Genomic DNA, 20,138 nt, shown 5'->3' with positions numbered 1-20,138 from the left:
AGCCAGGGGGCCTCAAAGAGAGGTTCTCAGGGATTTTTCTAAAGTGATAGTCTTTAGAGTCTTTAATGATGAAATGAAGTCTTTATTATGGAACAAACAACAAATCTTCAATGGTTCAAACGACACTTCAAGGCTTTCTTAGTCTAGTCCTCAATGGGCTGGTACATGACTTTGATTAACTGTACTTTCTCTGTAAGAAAAAAAAAACCCTTTTTAACCTCTCCCAGGCTGTTTACTATTTATGCCTCATCGGTGTGGGACCTACTACCGATTCCAAATGCGTCTGGGTATCGAGTAGACCTACCAGCCGAGGCTTGAAGATATTTCAGCTGGAGTTTGGTGGATCTGTAATGCTGTTCTCCCTTTGAGAATTCTTAGAAACTTCAGGGCTGTTTTCCCTCTGTTGCTGTGAGGCTGAGAGGCTGTGAGCTCTCAGCCAGAGCTTTTGGGGCCTTTCTCCTGGAATTTCTGCTTCTGTATCCCCGGATGTTACTTTTTCCCTGGATGGTTAAATTCCCCTGGATGTTCCTTGAGAAAGGAAGCTTTTCTACAGGACGAGCTGGTCTACGTCCTATAGCTTAGCTACGTTGTGTGAGACTGCCCAAAAAATGGCTCCTTTCCCTCCCAGAGCCCAGAACAAGGGGCAGTACCAAAGCTTAATTATGATGGACAGGAGGTCTGCCCTATGACTGCAAACAGATAACAGAAAGAAAATAAAATTGGAGTTCCTGGTACAGCCGTACCAGCACACCCCTCCTCTGTGACACTCCCTCCCCATGAAATCAGGTCAGCCACCTCTGTGATCTTTACATTTGAAGCTGCAAGGCCACTCAATGCTAATCAAGGTGGCCAATTGGAGCATTCACACTTGCCTCCAACAGACAAGAGTTTTTCCCACCCTGGACATTACTCCACAGATATATAAACCCCACTTGCCTAGTTTCCAACAGACCTCACAACCTCTGAGGATGCCTGCCATAGATGTGGGTGAAATGTCAGAAGAGAATGCTTCTGGAACATGGCCATACAGCCCTGAAAACTCACAAAAACCCAGTGATTCCGGCCATGAAAGCCTTCGACAACATCAAATAAATCTAGTCTACAAAAACCATTATTTTTACAGCTATTTTTTTGCATGTAATTATGTAGTAAAATAGAGCAAAAGTGATTTTTACATTTGACCGTTTTTATATTTTTATGCCACTGTGCATTATAGGAAAGGAAGTAGAAGAATAGTTGTAAAATACACTACTACACAATAGTTATACACAAAAAGTGGTTAATTTAAATCAGTGGTTCCCCAACATTTTTTTGACCAGGGACCACTTGACCAGGAGCCACTTCGACCAGGGACCACTTTGACTAAGGACCATTTTGACCACGGACCACTTGACCAGGGGTCACTTGGACCAGAGGCCACTTGAACTAGGGGCCACTTTGATCAGAGACCACTTTGACCAGGGACCACTTTGACCAAGGACCACTTTGACCAGGGACCCCTTGACCAAAGAACATTTTGACCAGGGGCAACTTTGACTAAGGACCACTTGACCAGGGAACACTTGACCAGGAACCACTTTGACCAAGGACCCTTTGACCAGGGACCACTTTGACCAGGGACCACTTGACCAGGGACCACTTTGACCAGGGACCACTTTGACCAGGGACCATTTTGACCAGGGACCACTTTGACTAAGGACAACTTGACCAGGGACCACTTGGACCAGAGAACACTTTGACCAGAGACCACTTTGACCAGGTACCACTTGGACCAGGGGCCACTTTGACTAAGGACGACTTGACCAGGGACCACTTTGACCAGGGACCCCTTGACCAGAGACCACTTTGACCAGGGGCCACTTTGACTAAGGACAACTTGACCAGGGACCCCTTGACCAGAGAACATTTTGACCAGGGGCCACTTTGACTAAGGACCACTTGACCAGGGAACACTTGACCAGGGACCACTTTGACCAAGGACCACTTTGACCAGGGACCACTTGACCAGGGACCACTTTGACCAGGGACTACTTTGACCAGGGACCACTTTGACCAGGGACCACTTGACCAGGAACCACTTTGACCAGGAACCACTTTGACCAGGGACCACTTTGACTAGGTACCATTTGACCAGGGACCACTTTGACCAGGGACCACTTGACCAGGGACCACTTTGACAAGGGACCACTTTGACCAGGGACCCCTTGGCCAGTGACCACTTTGACCAGGGACCACTTTGACCAGGGACCACTTTAACTAAGGACAACTTGACCAGGGACCACTTTGACCAGGAACCACTTTGACCAGGGACCACTTTGACCAGGGACCACTTTGACTAAGGACAACTTGACCAGGGACCACTTTGACCAGGGACCCCTTGACCAGAGACCACTTTGACCAGGGACCACTTTGAACAGAGACCACTTTGACTAAGGACAACTTGACCAGGGACCCCTTGACCAGAGACCACTTTGACCAGGGACCACTTTGAACAGGGACCACTTTGACTAAGGACAACTTGACCAGGGACCACTTGGACCAGAGACCACTTGGACCAGGGACCACTTGGACCAGGGGCCACTTTGACTAAGGACAACTTGACCAGGGACCACTTGGACCAGAGACCACTTTGACCAGGGACCACTTGGACCAGGGGCCACTTTGACTAAGGACAACTTGACCAGGGACCACTTTGACCAGGGGCCACTTTGACTAAGGACAACTTGACCAGAGACCACTTTGACCAGGGATCACTTTGACCAGAGACCACTTTGACCAGGGACCACTTTGACCAGGGACCACTTTGACTAAGGACAACTTGACCAGAGACCACTTGGATCAGGAACCACTTTGACCAGGAACCCTTTGACCAGAGAACATTTTGACCAGGGACCACTTTGAACAGGGACCACTTTGACTAAGGACAACTTGACCAGGGACCACTTGGACCAGAGACCACTTGGACCAGGGACCACTTGGACCAGGGGCCACTTTGACTAAGGACAACTTGACCAGGGACCACTTGGACCAGAGACCACTTTGACCAGGGACCACTTGGACCAGGGGCCACTTTGACTAAGGACAACTTGACCAGGGACCACTTTGACCAGGGACCCCTTGACCAGAGACCACTTTGACCAGGGACCACTTTGAACAGGGGCCACTTTGACTAAGGACAACTTGACCAGAGACCACTTTGACCAGGGACCACTTTGACCAGAGACCACTTTGACCAGGGGCCACTTTGACCAGGGACCACTTTGACTAAGGACAACTTGACCAGGGACCACTTGGATCAGGAACCACTTTGACCAGGAACCCTTTGACCAGAGAACATTTTGACCAGGGACCACTTTGACTAAGGACGACTTGACCAGGACCCACTTGACCAGGGACCACTTTGACCAAGGACCACTTGGACCAAGGACCACTTGACCAGGAACCACTTGACCATGGACCACTCTCCAAAATTAGTACCAAAAGAGTCACGAATCAGGTTTTGGTCAACTTTAGATTCAGTTTGGGGTGCTGATTCAGAAAATTGCATTGGATAGACCACATCAGCTCTGGTTTCTGATATAGAACATATGCCATACTCAGTGACAAGGAAAGAGTGGCAGGTGGTGTGAAATAAAGCAGAAATAAAACAAAATAAAATAAAGAGGAAGGAGACTTGTGGACCAGATTTTCGTCTTTGCCGTCCACTGGTGGTCTGTGTCCCATAGGTTAAGAACAACAGATTTAAATAAGAAATACAAGTAAGAAAACGTGTAATTGATTTTGTAGATGAAGTCTATTAAAGAGCAGACTAAAACTTTATAAGAAACGGGGGCTGCTGTAGTTTATCCAATGTGGATTTTTGGGTGAGTGCCCCCAAATAACCCCAGGAACTGGCTTAAAGCCAAGACACAAGGAAAAAGACATTTTTGGCAGGCAGTGAAAGAATACCTGCCTCACCACTTGAAGTTCATGGTTCAAAGTTCAACCTTTGGAGTTGCACATAACTCTCCTTTTTAAATACCTGGCTGCAAGAGATGCATCCCGATTGGATCCAACAACATCCAATCACAGAGAAGCAGAAGGTGAATGAGAAGGGTTCTGGAATAGTCGACCTCACAAAGAAAGAATGTGGAAGCTCCAGAAGGAGGAAACACCAGGAGGAAGAAACACGGCCGAGGAGAAGATAAGGTGACCCACTGTCTGTGGTTTCCTAACGAAATGCAATGCTGATGGGGGGAATGGCTCCTCCTCTGCGCCTTCTGAGTTAGCCTTCTGCATCCAAAGCAGTGGTGCCCAACTGTTGGTCCTCCAGCTGTTTGAGACTTCAACTCCCAGAAGTCCAGTCCAACTGGATCAAGAGTCAGGAATTCTGGGAGCTGAAGTCTGTTGGAGCTTAGCCTGTGATTGTGTTTAAGGATCAGGGTACTTTGGATGTGGGGAGTGATAACAATGAGTTGTAGAAGGCTTTCATGGCCGGAAACACTGGGTTGTTGTGGTTTTTTTGGGCTATATGGCCATGTTCTAGAGGCATTCACTCCTGACATTTTGCCTGCATCTATGGCAAGCATCCTCAGAGGTAGTGAGGTCTGTTGGAACTAGGAAAAAGGGTTTATATATCTGTGGAAAGGCTGAGCGAAGGAAGAGAGATGCTTTTGAGCTGTGGTGTTAGAGGAAAGTTTTGAGAGTGCCTTGGACTGCGAGAAGATCCAACCAGTCCATCCTCCAAGAAATAAAGCCCGGCTGCTCACTGGAGGGAAGGAGACTAGAGACAAAGTTGAAGTCCTTTGGCCACATCATGAGGAGACAGCAAAGCCTAGAGAAGGGAATGATGCTGGGGAAAGTGGAAGGTAAAAGGAAGAGGGGCCGACCAAGGGCAAGATGGATGGATGGCATCCTTGAAGTGACTGGACTGACCTTGAAGGAGCTGGGGGTGGTGATGGCCGACAGGGAGCTCTGGCGTGGGCTGGTCCATGAGGTCACGAAGAGTCAGAGACGACGGAACGAATGAACAACAATATCTGTGGAATGACCAGGGTGGGACAAAGGACTCTTGTCTGCTGGATCTAGGTGTGAATGTTTCAACTGACCACCTTGATTAGCATATAATGGCTTGGCAGTGCCTAGAGCAAACCTTTGTTGAGAGGAGATTAGATGTCCTTGTTTGATCCTTCTCTGTTGTTGTGCTGTTGTAATTTTAGAGTTTTTTTTTAATACTGGTAGCCAGATTTTGTTCATTTTCATGGTTTTCTCCTTTCTGTTGAAATTGTCCACATGCTTGTGGATTTCAATGGCTTCTCTGTGTAGTCTGACATTGTGGTTGTGAGAGTGGTCCAGCAGTTTCAACAGAAAGGAGGAAACCATGACAATGAACAAAACCTGGCTACCAATATTTAAAAAAACTCTAAAATTAGAACAGCACAACAACAGAGAGGAAACAAACAAGGACATCTAATTACCTCTCAACAAAAGATTGCTCCATGCACTGCCAGGCCATCAAATGCTAGTCAAGGTAGTCAGTTGAAACATTCACACCTAGCTCCAACAGACAGGAGTCCTTTGTCCCACCCTGGTCATTCCACACACATATAAACCCTTTTTCCTAGTTCCAACAGACTTCACTACCTCTGAGGATGCCTGCCATAGATGCAGGTGAAACGCCAGGAGAAAATGCCTCTAGAACATGGCCATATAGCCCGAAAAAACCACAACAACCCAGATAACAATGAGGTTCATGAAGGTAATGGTGTTTCCAATGATATTGAGGCAGAGAATGACCAGGAGATCCCTGTTCAAAGTGTATTTTCTCATGAGAATATTCCTGAAGGGAGTGGGGATGATGGTGTGTTCCCTAAATTCCCATGATTTGGAGCCTGAGAACAGCTCGGCACCTGGCCCAGCTGCAGAAATTAATGAGCAAATAGATAGATAGTTAACAGCCAGAATAGAAAAGCTGATCAGTCTCTCAGGCGTTCTGCCAGGCTCAAAGAAAGAATGATAAGGGATTCAAGGCTAAAACAAAACCCATTTCTGGCCGCTTGGGATATAGCGTAATGAGGAGATAAAAATCCCAACTACAGAATCTGTAGTCAGATGAAGCATCATTTGGAATCAAGTCAAGACCTTGTTCCTGTTCCTTGGAAGCTTTGCTTTGGAAAGATTCATGTGTTAAGTGCCTTTGGATTCATGTTCCCAATTTTTGGATTTTACTATAGAAGTTTCTGCCTTTGTTTTTCATGAATTTTTTTTGGAATGCTTTTTATTATAATACTATAAAATTACATCGAAAGAGGGGGAATATTTAAAAGAAGATAGGAAAGTAGGAAATAAGGAAAGAGAAAAGATTACCACCTACACCCCGCCAAAAGTTCCCTCCCCCCCCAAAAAAAACCTTTGCATCTAAAAAAAAGATTGACTTCCATCTCAACTTCAAGTTTTAAGTCTCATTTGTTATCCAATTGTTCCACCCCCCCCCCCAAAAAAAAACCCATTTCCTCTTATTCTCTTCTTTTTTTCCTCGTACTCACAAAAGAGGGCCCAATCCGTCCTCTTTATCGGTTTCCCGGTATTTTTCTTCAAGAAAAAGTTAGTTCATCCATTTCTCTTATTTCTCTGATTTTTCCCAACCATTCTTCCATGGTGTTTTTCATGAACTTTGATGGACTAATTTCCTGGACTATTTGTTCTGGCTTATCTTCCTACTTAATTGGATTTACCTATTCCTTTACAGTGCTTTTTACTATTACTGCTTTTTAATTATCTTCAATAAACAGATTGCATTTCTACTAAATTCTGTGGTATTTAAAGTCAGAGGGCTTCTCCTGGTCTGGAGTACAACAAAGTCCAAGACACCCAGAGGACCAAACCCTCTTCACCTTCTCAGTTAGCCCTCTTCGTCCAAAGCAGTGGTGCCCAATTGTTGGTCCTCCAGCTGTTTGAGACTTCAACTCCCAGAAGTCCAAGCCGAATGGACCAAGAGTCAGGAATTCTGGGAGCTGAAGTACAAGACATCTGGAGGACCAAACATTGGGAACCTTTGGGCTATTTATTTATCGTGTCATCAGCAACCATTGTATTACAATTCTAACAGAGCAAAACAAACACAGAGATTAAAAAGAAAAAGGAACAGAAAACACACAGATTTTGCAAATTTGGTATTTGGTTAAATGTCCTTTGACCAGTATCTGGCCCCTTGGAGTGCCTCTAGTGTTGCCGCAAGAAGGTCCTCCATTGTGCATGTGGCAGGGCTCAGGGTGCATTGCAGCAGGTGGTCAGTAGTTTGCTCCTCTCCACACTCGCATGCCGAGGATTCCACCCTGTAGCCCCATTTCTTAAGATTGGCTCTGCATCTCGTGGTGCCAGAGCGCAGTCTGTTCAACGCCTTCCAAGTCGCCCAGTCTTCTGAGTGCCCAGGGGGGAGTCTCTCATCTGGTATCACCCATGAATTGAGGTGCTGGGTTTGGGCTTGCCACTTTTGGACTCTCGCTTGCTGGGGTGTTCCAGCGAGTGTCTCTGTAGATCTAATCTATGTCTTGATTTAAGTCGTTGACATGCTGGCTGATACCCAAACAGGGGACGAGCTGGAGATGTCTCTGCCTTGGTCCTTTCACTATTGGCTGCTACTTCCCGGTGGATGTCAGGTGGTGCAATACCGGCATAGGCAGTGTAATTTCTCCAGTGGTGTGGGGCGCAGACACCCTGTGATAATGCGGCATGTCTCATTAAGAGCCACATCCACTGTTTTAGTGTGGTGAGATGTGTTCCACACTGGGCATGCATACTCAGCAGCAGAGTAGCATAGCGCAAGGGCAGATGTCTTCACTGTGTCTGGTTGTGATCCCCAGGAAGCAACCAGAGACCTTTGGGCTAAGGCAATGGTCAATGGTCAAGAATAGCATTTAACCGGTGCCCTTTTCATCCATAGGACAGAAATGGTGGCATGGAGTTCTGGTCCTTCAGGTATTTTGGACTTCAACTTCCAGACGCTTCCAGAAGTAGAGTGTTTTATGAAGCCTTTGAACTCTAAATGATTATTTCTTGACCAACGAACATACAAAGTCTCCTTATTTGCGACTAATCCCATATTTCATGCTCAACGATTATCCATGGAAAAGAGCCCCCGCCCTGTAACACCACCACTGCTCTTACTCTTGGCTCAAACATTCAACACAGAACATGCTTTAGTTCCATGTTAGCCTCAATCTGGAGATAGCTCTCTGACAATATTCTCTTGCCTTCATTTTGCAAACAGATAACACCATGAAACATTACTAACAGCGAAGAAACAAAAATGGCACCCAAAAAAGCTCCAGCGGCCAAGGAAGGTTTGTTCCTTCTACCTATGTGTTATCTTTGCAGGATTATAGTTGTCTTTGCTCTTTGGAGTCCAAAACAGTATTTCTGGATATTCAAGTGAGGTTTTAATTCATTGCAATACCAGAAATTTGGGGATGGAAGAACCATTTCTTTGGAAGAAAGGTCAAAAATCATATTTGTTGGAATGCCCTCATTTTGTCACTCCCACCAAAGTTACATCCCTAGTAGCGACAATAGGACCTCCCGGTGGCGCAGTGGGTTAAATCCTTGTGTCGGCAGGACTGAAAACCAACAGATCGCAGGTTTGAATCCGGGGAGAGTGCGGATGAGCTCTCTCTGTCAGCTCCAGCTCCCCATGCGGGGACATAAGAGAACCCTCCCACAAGAATGATAAAACATCAAAACATCCAGGCAATGTCCCCTGGGCAACGTCCTTGCAGACGACCAATTCTCTCACGCCAGAAGCGACTTTCACTTTCTCAAGTCGCACCTGACATGAAAAAAAAGTAGCTCCAATGTTAACCTGAAATTAGGAGGGAAAGGCATAGGATTGGCCCCGAGAGTTAGGGTGGGATCTACAATAAGGGAATGGATTTTAAACTCAAGAGGAAGAAGGATGTGGATGTAGCAAATCTGGATTTCAGGAAGGCCTTGGGCAAAGTCTCTAGTAGCGACATTGTGGACTACAACACTTGGAGACTGGCTGCTTAAGTTCTGGTAATGGAGAGTCTACCTGTGCTGGTACAGCTGTACCAGGAGCTCCAACTGTTATCTGTTTTGCAATCATAGGGCAGGGCTCCTGTCCATCATCGTTAAGTTTTTGGTTCCGCCCCTTGCTCAGGGTAATTGGGAAGGGAGCCATTTTTAGTTAGTCTCAGCAAGGAAAGCTAATGTACAAGACATGTGCAAGCTTCCCCTGTACAAAAGCTTCAACCCTTAAGACTTTCCGGGGGAGAACAGTCTTAAGAGCCTCCAAAGATTCTATAGATTTCCAGGGAAACAGCCCTAAAGCTTTGAAGAATTTCAGAGGGTAACAGTTTGCAAGAACAAAGATCTCCAGATGGAGAACATCCAAGCCTTTACTGGTAGGTCCACTCGGTGCTCGAGAAGCAGTTTGACCCGGTAGCGGAGCCCACATCAGTAAGGATTACAGTCAGCCTGGGAGAAGTTAAAAAGGGGTTTTCCTTTAAAGTAAAGAATCAGTTGCCTGTCCTTCGTGAGCAAGATTAGGAAGCCACCAGTTGCATAAAAGCCTGGAACCATTTGTTTAACTTTACTGAAGACAAGAGAAGTTTCTGTTTGATTGTTCATTAATAAAGGACTTTGTTATACTTCACAAGCCATCTAAAGATCATTTGTGGTGGAAAACCTCTGAGAACTTCTCTTCGGGGGGGGCCTGGCTTCCCGCTGGGCTAAAGTCGCACGTCCTGCTTAAAGACAATTATTTGCAGGCCTAGCGCACCAGAATAGCTGAAATATAAGATGCCTTTTAAAGTAAAGACTTAAAGCAATTAGTAGGGCTGGGCGGTTTCGTTTCGTTAATTCGTAATTCGTTAATAATTCGTTAATTTTTTAAATTACAAAACGATAACGAACCATTCTGGAGCAATTTTTTTTAAAAATGAATTTTTAAATACGTTTTGTAAATGCTTCGTATTTCGTTATGTATTCGTTTCGTTATCGTTTTCAGGTTGTTTCGTTATTATTTCCGCATGTCTGGGGCAAGTTTTATAGTTGTTTTTTGTTTAATTAGTGAAAAAAAATTATAATATCACACCAACAGTCAACAACAGAGGGAGAGGGAAGCTTCAGAAGTTCCCCCTGTCCCATTTGGAGGTTTTTTAGCATATTGCGCGGTCGCGTCCGCCACTAACGAATCGATTCGTTATTGTTTCGGAAATCGATTCGTTATTGTTTTGTAATTTTTTTCACATTTACGAAATTTCGTAAATATAGAACTTTTTAAAAGGAAAATTTTGTAATTATTTTAAATAACGAAACGCAAAACCCCCCCAAAAAAATGAATCGATTTTAGAAACAAATTTTTCCGTTGTTACCCAGGCCTAGCAATTAGATCAGGGTTTCTCAACCTTCCTAATGCTGCGACCACTCAATACAGTTCCTCATGTTGTGGTGACCCCCAACCATAAAGTTATTTTTGTTGTTACTGTAATTGTGCTACTGTTATGAATCGTAATGTAAATATCTGATATGCAGGATTTATTTCCATTCACTGGCCCAAATTTGGCACAAATACCTGATACGCCCAAATCTGAATATTGGTGGGGTTGGGGGGGGGTTGATTTTTTCGTTTGGGAGATGCAGTTGTTGGGATTTATAGTTCACCTACAATCAAAGAACATTTGGAACCCCACTAATGATGGAATTGAATCAAACTTGGCACACAGAACTCCCAAGACCAACAGAAAATACTGCAAGGGTTTGGTGGGCATTTATCTTGAGTTTGGGAGTTGTAGTTCACCTACATCTAGAGAGCACTGTGGACTCAAACAATGATGGATCTGGACTAAACTTGGCACAAATACTCAAGATGTCCAAATGTGAACACTGGTTGTGTTTGGGGAAAATAAACCTTGACATTTGGGATTTATAGTTCACCTACAATCAAAGAGCATTCTGAAGCCCACCAATGATAGAATTGAGCCAAGCTTCCCACAGAGAACCCCCATGACCAACAGAAAATACTGTGTCTTCTGATGGTCTTTGGCGACCCCTCTGACACCCCCTCTCAACCCCCACAGGGGTCCCCACCCCCGGGTTGAGAAACACTGACTTAACTAGACACATGCATTGTATAGAGAGGCATTTCATTTGTTTATCTTTGCTGCCTTACATCTATTTTAGTACTGATGGGAAACCTATTCTGTTTTTTAGCAGCGAAGCCGGACAACGATGAAATAGACGCCAAAGGAAAAGATGCAAAAGATGCAACAGCCACACCAAAAGAGGCAAAGGAATCCGCATGTATGGACGTGTTATAGACATTCAAGTGGACCACTGAACTTCTTAGAACAGTGGTTCTCAACCTTTCTAAAGCCATGACCCCCAAATTCAGTTCCTCATGTTATGGTGACCCCCAACCATAAAATTATTTTCATTATTTTCATTGCTACTTTAGAACTATAATTTCACAACTGTTATGAATCATAACCTAAATATCTGATAAGCAGGATATATTTTAATTGTTACAAATTGAACCTAATTAAAACATAGTGATTAATCACAAGAACAATTTATTGGGGGGAGTATGGAGTATGGATGATGGGATTTGCAGTAGAATCATAGAATCCTAGAATCAAAGAGTTGAAGAGACCTCCTGGGCCATCCAGTCCAACCCCATTCTGCCAAGAAGCAGGAATATTGCATTCAAATCACCCCTGACAGATGGCCATCCCGCCTCTGTTTAAAAGCTTCCAAAGAAGGAGCCTCCACCACACTCCGGGGCAGGGAGTTCCACTGCTGAACGGCTCTCACAGTCAGGAAGTTCTTCCTCATGTTCAGATGGAATCTCCTCTCTTGTAGTTTGAAGTACCTTCAACCGATTCAACTCCGACTTCCACAGACCACTGAGACCCTCCAAAAATTACAGAACTGGACCAAACTTGGCACAGAGAACCCACATGACCAACAGAAAATACTGGAGGTCCCCAAACGAAGAGGAGGAGGAAGAGGAGCCCAGAGGAGAAGGGCGAGGGCAAGCCTCACTGCTCCTGCTGCCCCACGCTCCTCTCGCCCTTTTCGAGGCTTCCACCAGTGGCAGGGGCGAGAAGAGGGTGGCACAGGGCAGCAGGAGCAGCGAGGCTTGTCCTTCTCTTCCAGGGTCTTCCCCTCTTTCTCTCCATTTGGAGGTCTCCAAAGGGAGAAGAGGAAAAGGAAGAGGCCAGAGAAAGGTGAAGGCAATCCTCGCTGCTCCACGCTCCTCTTGCCGTTTTTTGAGGCTTCCACCAGTGGCGGAGGCCTTGAAGGAGACGAGAAGAGGGTGGTTTCAGGAGTTGGAGGGGACAGGGCCAAAGGAGGCAACCTCGCGACCCCCTGAAATGGCCAGGCGACCCCTCGGGGGGTTGCGACCCCCAGGTTGAGAACCACTATCTTAGAATGTACTGGAAAGAGAAATTGGTATTTATTTATTTATTTATTTATTTGTCGTGTCAGGACAACCAGTCAAATTATATTACATTTCTAACAGAACAAAGCAAACAAACAGACAGAATACAAAATTTGTGAGTTTGGTAGTTGGTTAAATGTCCTTTGACCAGTATCTGGCCACTTGGAGTTGCTGCAAGAAGGTCCTCCATTGTGCATAATGTGGCAGGGCTCAGGTTGCATTGCAGCAGGTGGTCAGTGGTTTGCTCTTCTCCACACTCGCATGTTGAGGATTCCACTTTGTAGCCCCATTTCTTGAGGTTGGCTCTGCATCTTGTGGTGCCAGAGAGCAGTCTGTTCAGCGCCTTCCAAGTCGCCCAGCCTTCTGTGTGCCCAGTGGGGAGTCTCTCATTTGGTATCAGCCATTGGTTGAGGTTCTGGGTTTGAGCCTGCCACTTTTGGACTCTCGCTTGCTGAGGTGTTCCAGCGAGTGTCTCTGTAGATCTTAAAAAACTATTTCTAGATTTAAGGGAAATTGGTAAAGAGGCCTAAAACAGACATGGTTGGTGGGGAAGACAGAAGTGAAGGAGAAGCGCTCCTTCTAAGACAGAAGTTATTGGGTTGTTGTAGGTTTTTTTGGGATATATGGCCATGGTCTAGAGGCATTCTCTCCTGACGTTTCGCCTGCATCTATGGCAAGCATCCTCAGAGGTAGTGAGGTGTTTTGGAACTAGGAAAAAGGGTTTATATATCTGTGGAATGACCAGGTTGAGACAAAGGACTCTTGCCTGCTGGAGCTAGGTGTGAATGTTTCAACTGACCACCTTGATTAGCATATAATGGCCTGACAGTGCCTAGAGCAAACTTTTGTTGAGAGGTGATTAGATGTCCTTGTTTCTTTCCTCTCTGTTGTTGTGCTGTTGTAATTTTAGAGTTTTTTTAATACTGGTAGCCAGATTGTGTTCATTTTCATGGTCTCTTCCTTTCTGTTGAAATTGTCCACATGCTTGTGGATTTCAATGGCTTCTCTGTGTAGTCTGACATGGTGGTTGTTGGTGTGGTCCAGCATTTCTGAGTTCTCTAATCATAGGCTGTGTCCAGGCTGGTTCATCAGGTGCTCTGCTATGGCTGACTTCTCTGGTTGAAGTAGTCTGCAGTGCCTTTCATGTTCCTTGATTCGTGTTTGGGCAATGCTGCGTTTGGTGGTCCCTATGTAGACTTGTCCACAGCTGCATGGTACACAATGGTAGACTCCTGCAGAGGTGTTTATTACGATGTTTGGCTTCTTGATGAATGCTTGAACAAGGTGAACTCTAGCTGAGGTCCAACCTCTCATTGTTCTGGTACGGCTGTACCAGGAGCTCCAGCTTCTTTTTCTTTCTTTAAGTGTTTGCATGTATGCCAAGGTTCCATGCATTTTGCAATAAGGTGGCTTCCCTTGGTTTGCAATTATAGGGCCAATGACCCATCAATCACCATTAGGTTCTTTAGTTCCACCCCCTTTTCTGGGTTTAGGATGAAAAAAGGGGACCTCTATTTCAGTTCACACAGAGAAGCCTGCATGGTATATGGTAGACTCCTGCAGAAGGATCCTTCTTGTCCTTTGCTGAACATAGCATTTGTTGGATGTTCTTGTATGTTGTGTTTCCTCATCAGCTTCACTATGCAGTCAGTGGTTCCCTTGATGTATGGCAGGAACACTTTCCCTCTGGGTGGATCTTCGTCTTTACTCTCGTGGCTTGTTCTTGGTCTTGCAGCTCTTCTGATGTCTGAGGTGGAGTCTCCATTGGCCTGGAGAGCCCAGTTGAGGTGGTTCAGTTCATCTTGGAGGAGGTGGGCTTCGCAGATTCTTTTTGCACGGTCTGCCAGCCATAGCAGAGCACCTGATGAACCAACCTGGACACAGCATTTTATTTGAGAACACAGAAATGCTGGACCACTCTCACAACCACCACGTCAGGCTACACAGAGAAGCCACTGAAATCCATAAGCATGTGGACAATTTCAACAGAAAGGAGGAAACCATGAAAATGAACAAAATCTGGCTACCAGTATTAAAAACTCAAAAATTAGAACAGCAAAACAACAGAGAGGAAACAAACAAGGACATCTAATTACCTCTCAACAAAAGATTCCCCCAGGAACTATCAAGCCACACCAAAAAACTGCCAGGCCATCAAATGCTAATCAAGGTGGCCAGTTGAAACATTCACTCCTAGCTCCAACAGACAAAAGTTCTTTGTCCCACAGATATATAAACCCAATTTTCCTAGTTCCAACACATCTCACAACCTTGCCATAGATGCGGGCGAAACGTCAGGAGAGAATGCTTCTAGAACATGGCCAATGTAGCCCGGAAAAACCTACAACAACCTTATGCCAATCTACATTAATATTAAGCTATTAGGCAATTATCAATGCATAGTGTTGTTTGTAAATCGAAGCAGGGATTGATACACATCATGCAATTATTGTAAAGTACACTTGTTATCATTAGCATATATCATAGAATTTAATTATTCCAACCAATGCCTCTTCAGTACTGAATGGGCACATGATTTAGTGTGAGAGTTGAGAGATTTCCAATCCTGATTATTCTTGCTTTTTTTCTTTCTTCTTTCTCTGCAGTTGATAAGCAAGTGAAACCATTCAAACGATTATTAAAAAAACAATGGGCGTACAAGCTGGCTGTCGCGTTGGTCCTTGGAATCTATGTCGCCGCAATTATATTTGTTATTATGCGTATGTTTATTATTTTATTGATTTTTTACATTGATATACAGATTGAGCATGTCTAATTGGAAATGCTTGGGACCAGGAGTATTTGGGATTTTGGACTGCTTGGAATTTTGTATATGCACAGATTTATTTATTTGTCGTGTCAGGGGCAATCAGTCGATTGTATTACATTTCTAACAGAACAAAACAAACAAACAAACAGGCAAAATACAAAATTTGTATAAGGGGGGGGGGTTCACCCTTAATAACATTTCTGGAAAACTGAGTTGTTCCCAGGTTTTGCTCAGTGTGCAGCAAAGTCAGGTTAAGGGTTATTTATTTATTTATTTATTTATTGTGTCAGGAGCAAACCAAACAGTTGTATTGCATTTTTAAACAAACAAACAAACAAAGCATAAAGTTTGCAAGCTTGGTAGTTGATTAAATGTTCTTTGACCAGTCTCTGGCCCCTTGGAGTTCTTCTGGTGTTGCCGCAAGAAGGTCCTCCATTGTGCATGTGGCAGGGCTCAGGGTGCATTGCAGCAGGTGGTCTGTGGTTTGCTCTTCTCCGCACTCGCATGTCGAGGATTCCACATTGTGGCCCCATTTCTGAAGGTTGGCTCTGCATCTCGTGGTGCCAGAGCGCAGTCTGTTCAGCACCTTCCAAGTCACCCAGTCTTCTGTGTGCCTAGGGGGGAGTCTCTCATTTGGTATCAGCCATTGGTTGAAGTTCTGGGTTTGAGCCTGCCACTTTTGGACTCTCGCTTGCTGAGGTGTTCCAGCGAGTGTCTCTATAGATCTTAGAAAGCTATTTCTAGATTTAAGTTGTTGACGTGCTGGCTGATACCCAAACAGGGGGTGAGCTGGAGATGTCTCTGCCTTGGTCCTTTCACTATTGGCGGCTACTTCCCGGTGGATGTCAGGTGGTGCAATACTAGCTAAACAGTGTAGTTTCTCCAGTGGTGTAGGGCGCAGACACCCCGTGATAATGCGGCATGTCTCATTAAGAGCCACATCTACTGTTTTAGCGTGGTGAGATGTGTTCCACACGGGGCATGCATACTCAGCAGCAGAGTAGCATAGCACAAGGGCAGATGTCTTCACTGTGTCTGGTTGTGATCCCCAGGTTGTGCCAGTCAGCTTTCGTATGATATTGTTTCTAGCACCCACTTTTTGCTTGATGTTCAGGCAGTGCTTCTTGTAGGTAAGAGCACTGTCCAGAGTGACTCCCAGGTATTTGGGTGTGCTGCAATGCTCCAGTGGGATTCCTTCCCAGGTCATCCTCAGAGCTCGGGATGCTTGTCTGTTCTTAAGGTGAAAAGCACATGTCTGTGTTTTAGATGGATTAGGGATCAGCTGGTTTTCCCTGTAATAGGCAGTAAGAGCACCTAGAGCTTCAGAGATCTTCTGTTCAACCATCTCAAAGCTTCCTGCTTGAGCAGTAATGGCATGATCATCAGCATAGATGAAACTCTCTGTCCCTTCTGGCAGTGGCTGGTCATTTGTGTAGATGTTGAACATGGATGGAGCAAGCACGCTTCCCTGAGGCAGGCCGTTCTTCTGTTTCCGCCATCTACTTCTCTGGCCCTGGAACTCAACAAAAAAGCTCCTGTTTTGTAGCAGGTTTCCTATGAGGCGGATGAGGTAGTAGTCCTTTGTGATATTATATACACAGATAAAACCAAGTCTAAACATATGTGAAGTCATGGGACTTCGGTTTCCTAAATCCTTACCAGCTTGTGTGATGGTCAGGAATTCTGGGCACTGAAGTCCAAAACACCTGGAAGACCAAAAGTTGGGAACCTATGTATTTGGTTCATCTATTTTCATAACCAACCATATATGATTACTCTGATTTCCCGTTTCTGCATGTTTTTGGTTTTCCTGTAATCCAAGGTTTGGTGAAAGATCCCAACAGACATTCTTTGGGTACTCTGTATAGGAATACGCAAGCAGAGACAAAGAGCAGAGAGTAACAAATTTCTCCCTTTCCATTAGTCTCTGTGGGGGAGGACAAATCAAGCAACTTGCATCGTGCAGTGGAGATTGTTAGAGAATTTATGATCAGAAGAAATGAATCCCTCCTTGAGTCGAATGGTAAGGAATGAATTCTGATCTTCTCCACCATCCCTATGTGTTCCTCTACCTGGGATTCTGCCAAGCAGAATTTACGAGGGGTATTTTTTAAGCAAGGTCCGTTTTGTTGTAGACACTAGTAGTTCGCGCGCATACCGCAACGAGGGCGTGCATTGTGTATCGGCATGCCTCACGAACAACTGTGTTCTGTAGCTCACCTGTACGGTTCTGTTTTGTGCTTTAAAAATGTTTAAGACTCTCAACTCACCCTCCGCATGTGAGGTTCGCTCAGTGATACGGTTTTTGTCAGCAAAGAACCTGCCTGCTGCGGAAATTCATCGACAGATTTGTGAAGTGTATGGTGATACTGTTATGAGTGAAAGCAAAGTGTGTAAGTGGGTACGACAATTCAAAGATGGCTGTGACAACATCCATGATGAGGACTGCTCCGGTCGCCCTTCTTTGATTACAGACGATTTGGTGGCTTCAGTTGAAGCGAGGATTCATGAGAACAGACGCTTCACAATAACAGGTCTCTCAAACGAATTTCCTGACGTGTCGAGATCAGTGCTTTACAACATTGTTTCTGAAGACCTAAAGTTTAGGAAACGGTGCTCCCGTTGGGTCCCGAAACTCCTAACAGAGGACCACAAAAACCAAAGATTTGAGTGTGCGATCAAATCAAATAGTCTGTAATCAAAGAAGGGCGACCGGAGCGATCCTCATCATGGACGTTGTCACGGCCATCTTTGAATTGTCATACCGACTTACGCACTTTGCTTTCACTCATAACAGTATCACCCTACACTTCACAAGTCTGTTGATGAATTTTTGTAGCAGGCAGGTTCCTTGCTGACAAAAACCATATCACTGAGCGAACCTCACATGCGGCGGGGGAGTTGAGAGTCTTAAACATTTTTAAAGCACAGAACAGAACCATACAGGTGAGCTACAGAGCACAGTTGTTCCTGAGGCATGCCGGTACACGACGCACGCGCTCGTTGCGGTATGCGCACGAACTACTAGTGTCTACAACAAAATGGACCTTACTTAAAAAATACCCCTCGTATTTCCAGGCATTTTATTTCCAACCTGTTGGGGGTACTGTGATTGTACTTTCCTTGCTTGGCAGAAGTTATTTATATATTAGTATACCGCTTTTCTCACCCCGAGAGGGACTCAGAAGAGGTTGGGACTGGATATCTCATGTAGTCACCTCCAACTCTTCTAAGATTCTGAAGTCGAACATGACCCCTCCCCCCCCCCCAAATTAGAGATAGTAACTTATAGTTTTGCTAAGGGCAAGGACACCAGACTGGATAATAAGGGTTAAGCCTTGGTTGCCATTGGGGTCTCTTGCTACCAAGTGGCATGAGTAAAGAACCACCCCGTTGCTCTCTTTACCTCCCTCCTCCTGGTTGCCGTTGGGATCTCTTGCTACCAAGTGGCAGCAAAAAGGACCGACGGCTACCATGAGGAGGAAGAGGAAGTAAAGAGGGCAAGGAGGGAGGAAGAACCACCCCGTTGCTCTCTTTACCTCCCTCCTCCTGGTTGCCGTTGGGGTCTCTTGCTACCAAGTGGCAGCAAAACGGACCGGCGGCTACCATGAGGAGGAAGAGGAAGGTAAAGAGGGTAAGGAGGGAGGAAGAACCACCCCGTTGCTCTCTTTACCTCCCTCCTCCTGGTTGCTGTTGGGGTCTCTTGCTACCAAGTGGCAGCAAAACGGACCGGCGGCTACCATGAGGAGGAAGAGGAAGGTAAAGAGGGTAAGGAGGGAGGAAGAACCACCCCGTTGCTCTCTTTACCTCCCTCCTCCTGGTTGCTGTTGGGGTCTCTTGCTACCAAGTGGCAGCAAAACGGACCGGCGGCTACCATGAGGAGGAAGAGGAAGGTAAAGAGGGCAAGGAGGGAGGAAGAGCCACCCCGTTGCTCTCTTTACCTCCCTCCTCCTGGTTGCCGTTGGGGTCTCTTGCTACCAAGTGGCAGCCAAAAGGACCGACGGCTACCATGAGGAGGAAGAGGAAGTAAAGAGGGCAAGGAGGGAGCGAATTCCACAGGCGGGGGGTCACTACCGAAAAGGCCCTGTCCCTCGTCCCCACCAGACGTGTTTGCAAAGCTGGTGGGACCGAAAGCAGGGCCTCCCCAGTTGGTCTTTAACTACAAGATGGAACGTAGAGGGAGATACCTTTGGACAAGTAAACTGCGCAGGAACCGTATAGGGTTTAATAGGCCAAGTCCAGCTCTTTGAATTGTGCTCGGAAAAGCTCCCAAAATGAGTGAATTAAAGTGGAACTCCCTTAGTTCTATAGAATTCAGTCTAGAGTGGTTGAGCTTGTTGAATTTTTTAAAACAACAAATGTGTTGAGCAGTCCAAGGTCCATACTAACTTAAATTATTGCCAACCTTTCAGATGCTGAAATACTTATAGAGGCGGAGAAGGCGGCACAAGTACTGGCTGAATCAGCAAAGAAGCTTCATGAAATCGAAATTGACATAGGTAAGTTACTGAGACTGGGATGCAGGAAAACCTACATAGAAGGGGAATCCTTTTTTGTGAAGCAATACATGTCGAAAGTCCACAGAGATGTTCCTCATTCTTTGATGAGAGACCAAGAGTTGAGAGCTATGAATCTAGAGAAGTTTTCAAAGCACTTTTCAGTAATAGTTGTTTGTCCAAATAGACCTGCAATCCTGGCTTTTTGATGGAATCCTGGGAGTTGTAGTCTTTAGCATTCTCCTATAACAGAGGTTCTCAACCTTTCTAATGCCGTGACATCTAGATAAAGTTCCCCAACCACATTTTCGTTGTTACTTCATAAGGGTAATTTTGCTACAAGGTCGGAAGGGCACAGGGGTGGGCAGAAAAGACTTCCCAAGCCGTAAGGCCGTGCGGGTTAAGCCCTCCGCCTGGCCCCCCGTGCCCTTCT

General features: G+C 45.4%; 1 protein-coding gene across 1 annotated transcript in view; it reads left to right on the top strand.

Moving 5' to 3' along the window:
* Positions 1-4,096: 4,096 nt before the first annotated feature.
* Positions 4,097-20,138, top strand: part of LOC132775521 (oxidized low-density lipoprotein receptor 1-like) — a 28,102-nt gene continuing 12,060 nt past the window's right edge. Inside the window, exons 1-6 of the mRNA XM_067468349.1 lie at positions 4,097-4,188; positions 8,249-8,321; positions 11,209-11,298; positions 15,046-15,159; positions 17,134-17,232; positions 19,622-19,708. Coding sequence (XP_067324450.1) covers positions 8,288-8,321; positions 11,209-11,298; positions 15,046-15,159; positions 17,134-17,232; positions 19,622-19,708 — 424 coding nt within the window. The 5' untranslated portion in view covers positions 4,097-4,188; positions 8,249-8,287. The remainder of the gene's footprint in view (positions 4,189-8,248; positions 8,322-11,208; positions 11,299-15,045; positions 15,160-17,133; positions 17,233-19,621; positions 19,709-20,138) is intronic.

Source organism: Anolis sagrei, chromosome 5 (assembly GCF_037176765.1).
Source record: "Anolis sagrei isolate rAnoSag1 chromosome 5, rAnoSag1.mat, whole genome shotgun sequence".
Classification (NCBI taxonomy): domain Eukaryota; kingdom Metazoa; phylum Chordata; class Lepidosauria; order Squamata; family Dactyloidae; genus Anolis; species Anolis sagrei.
This window is presented reverse-complemented; position numbering and strand designations above follow the sequence as displayed.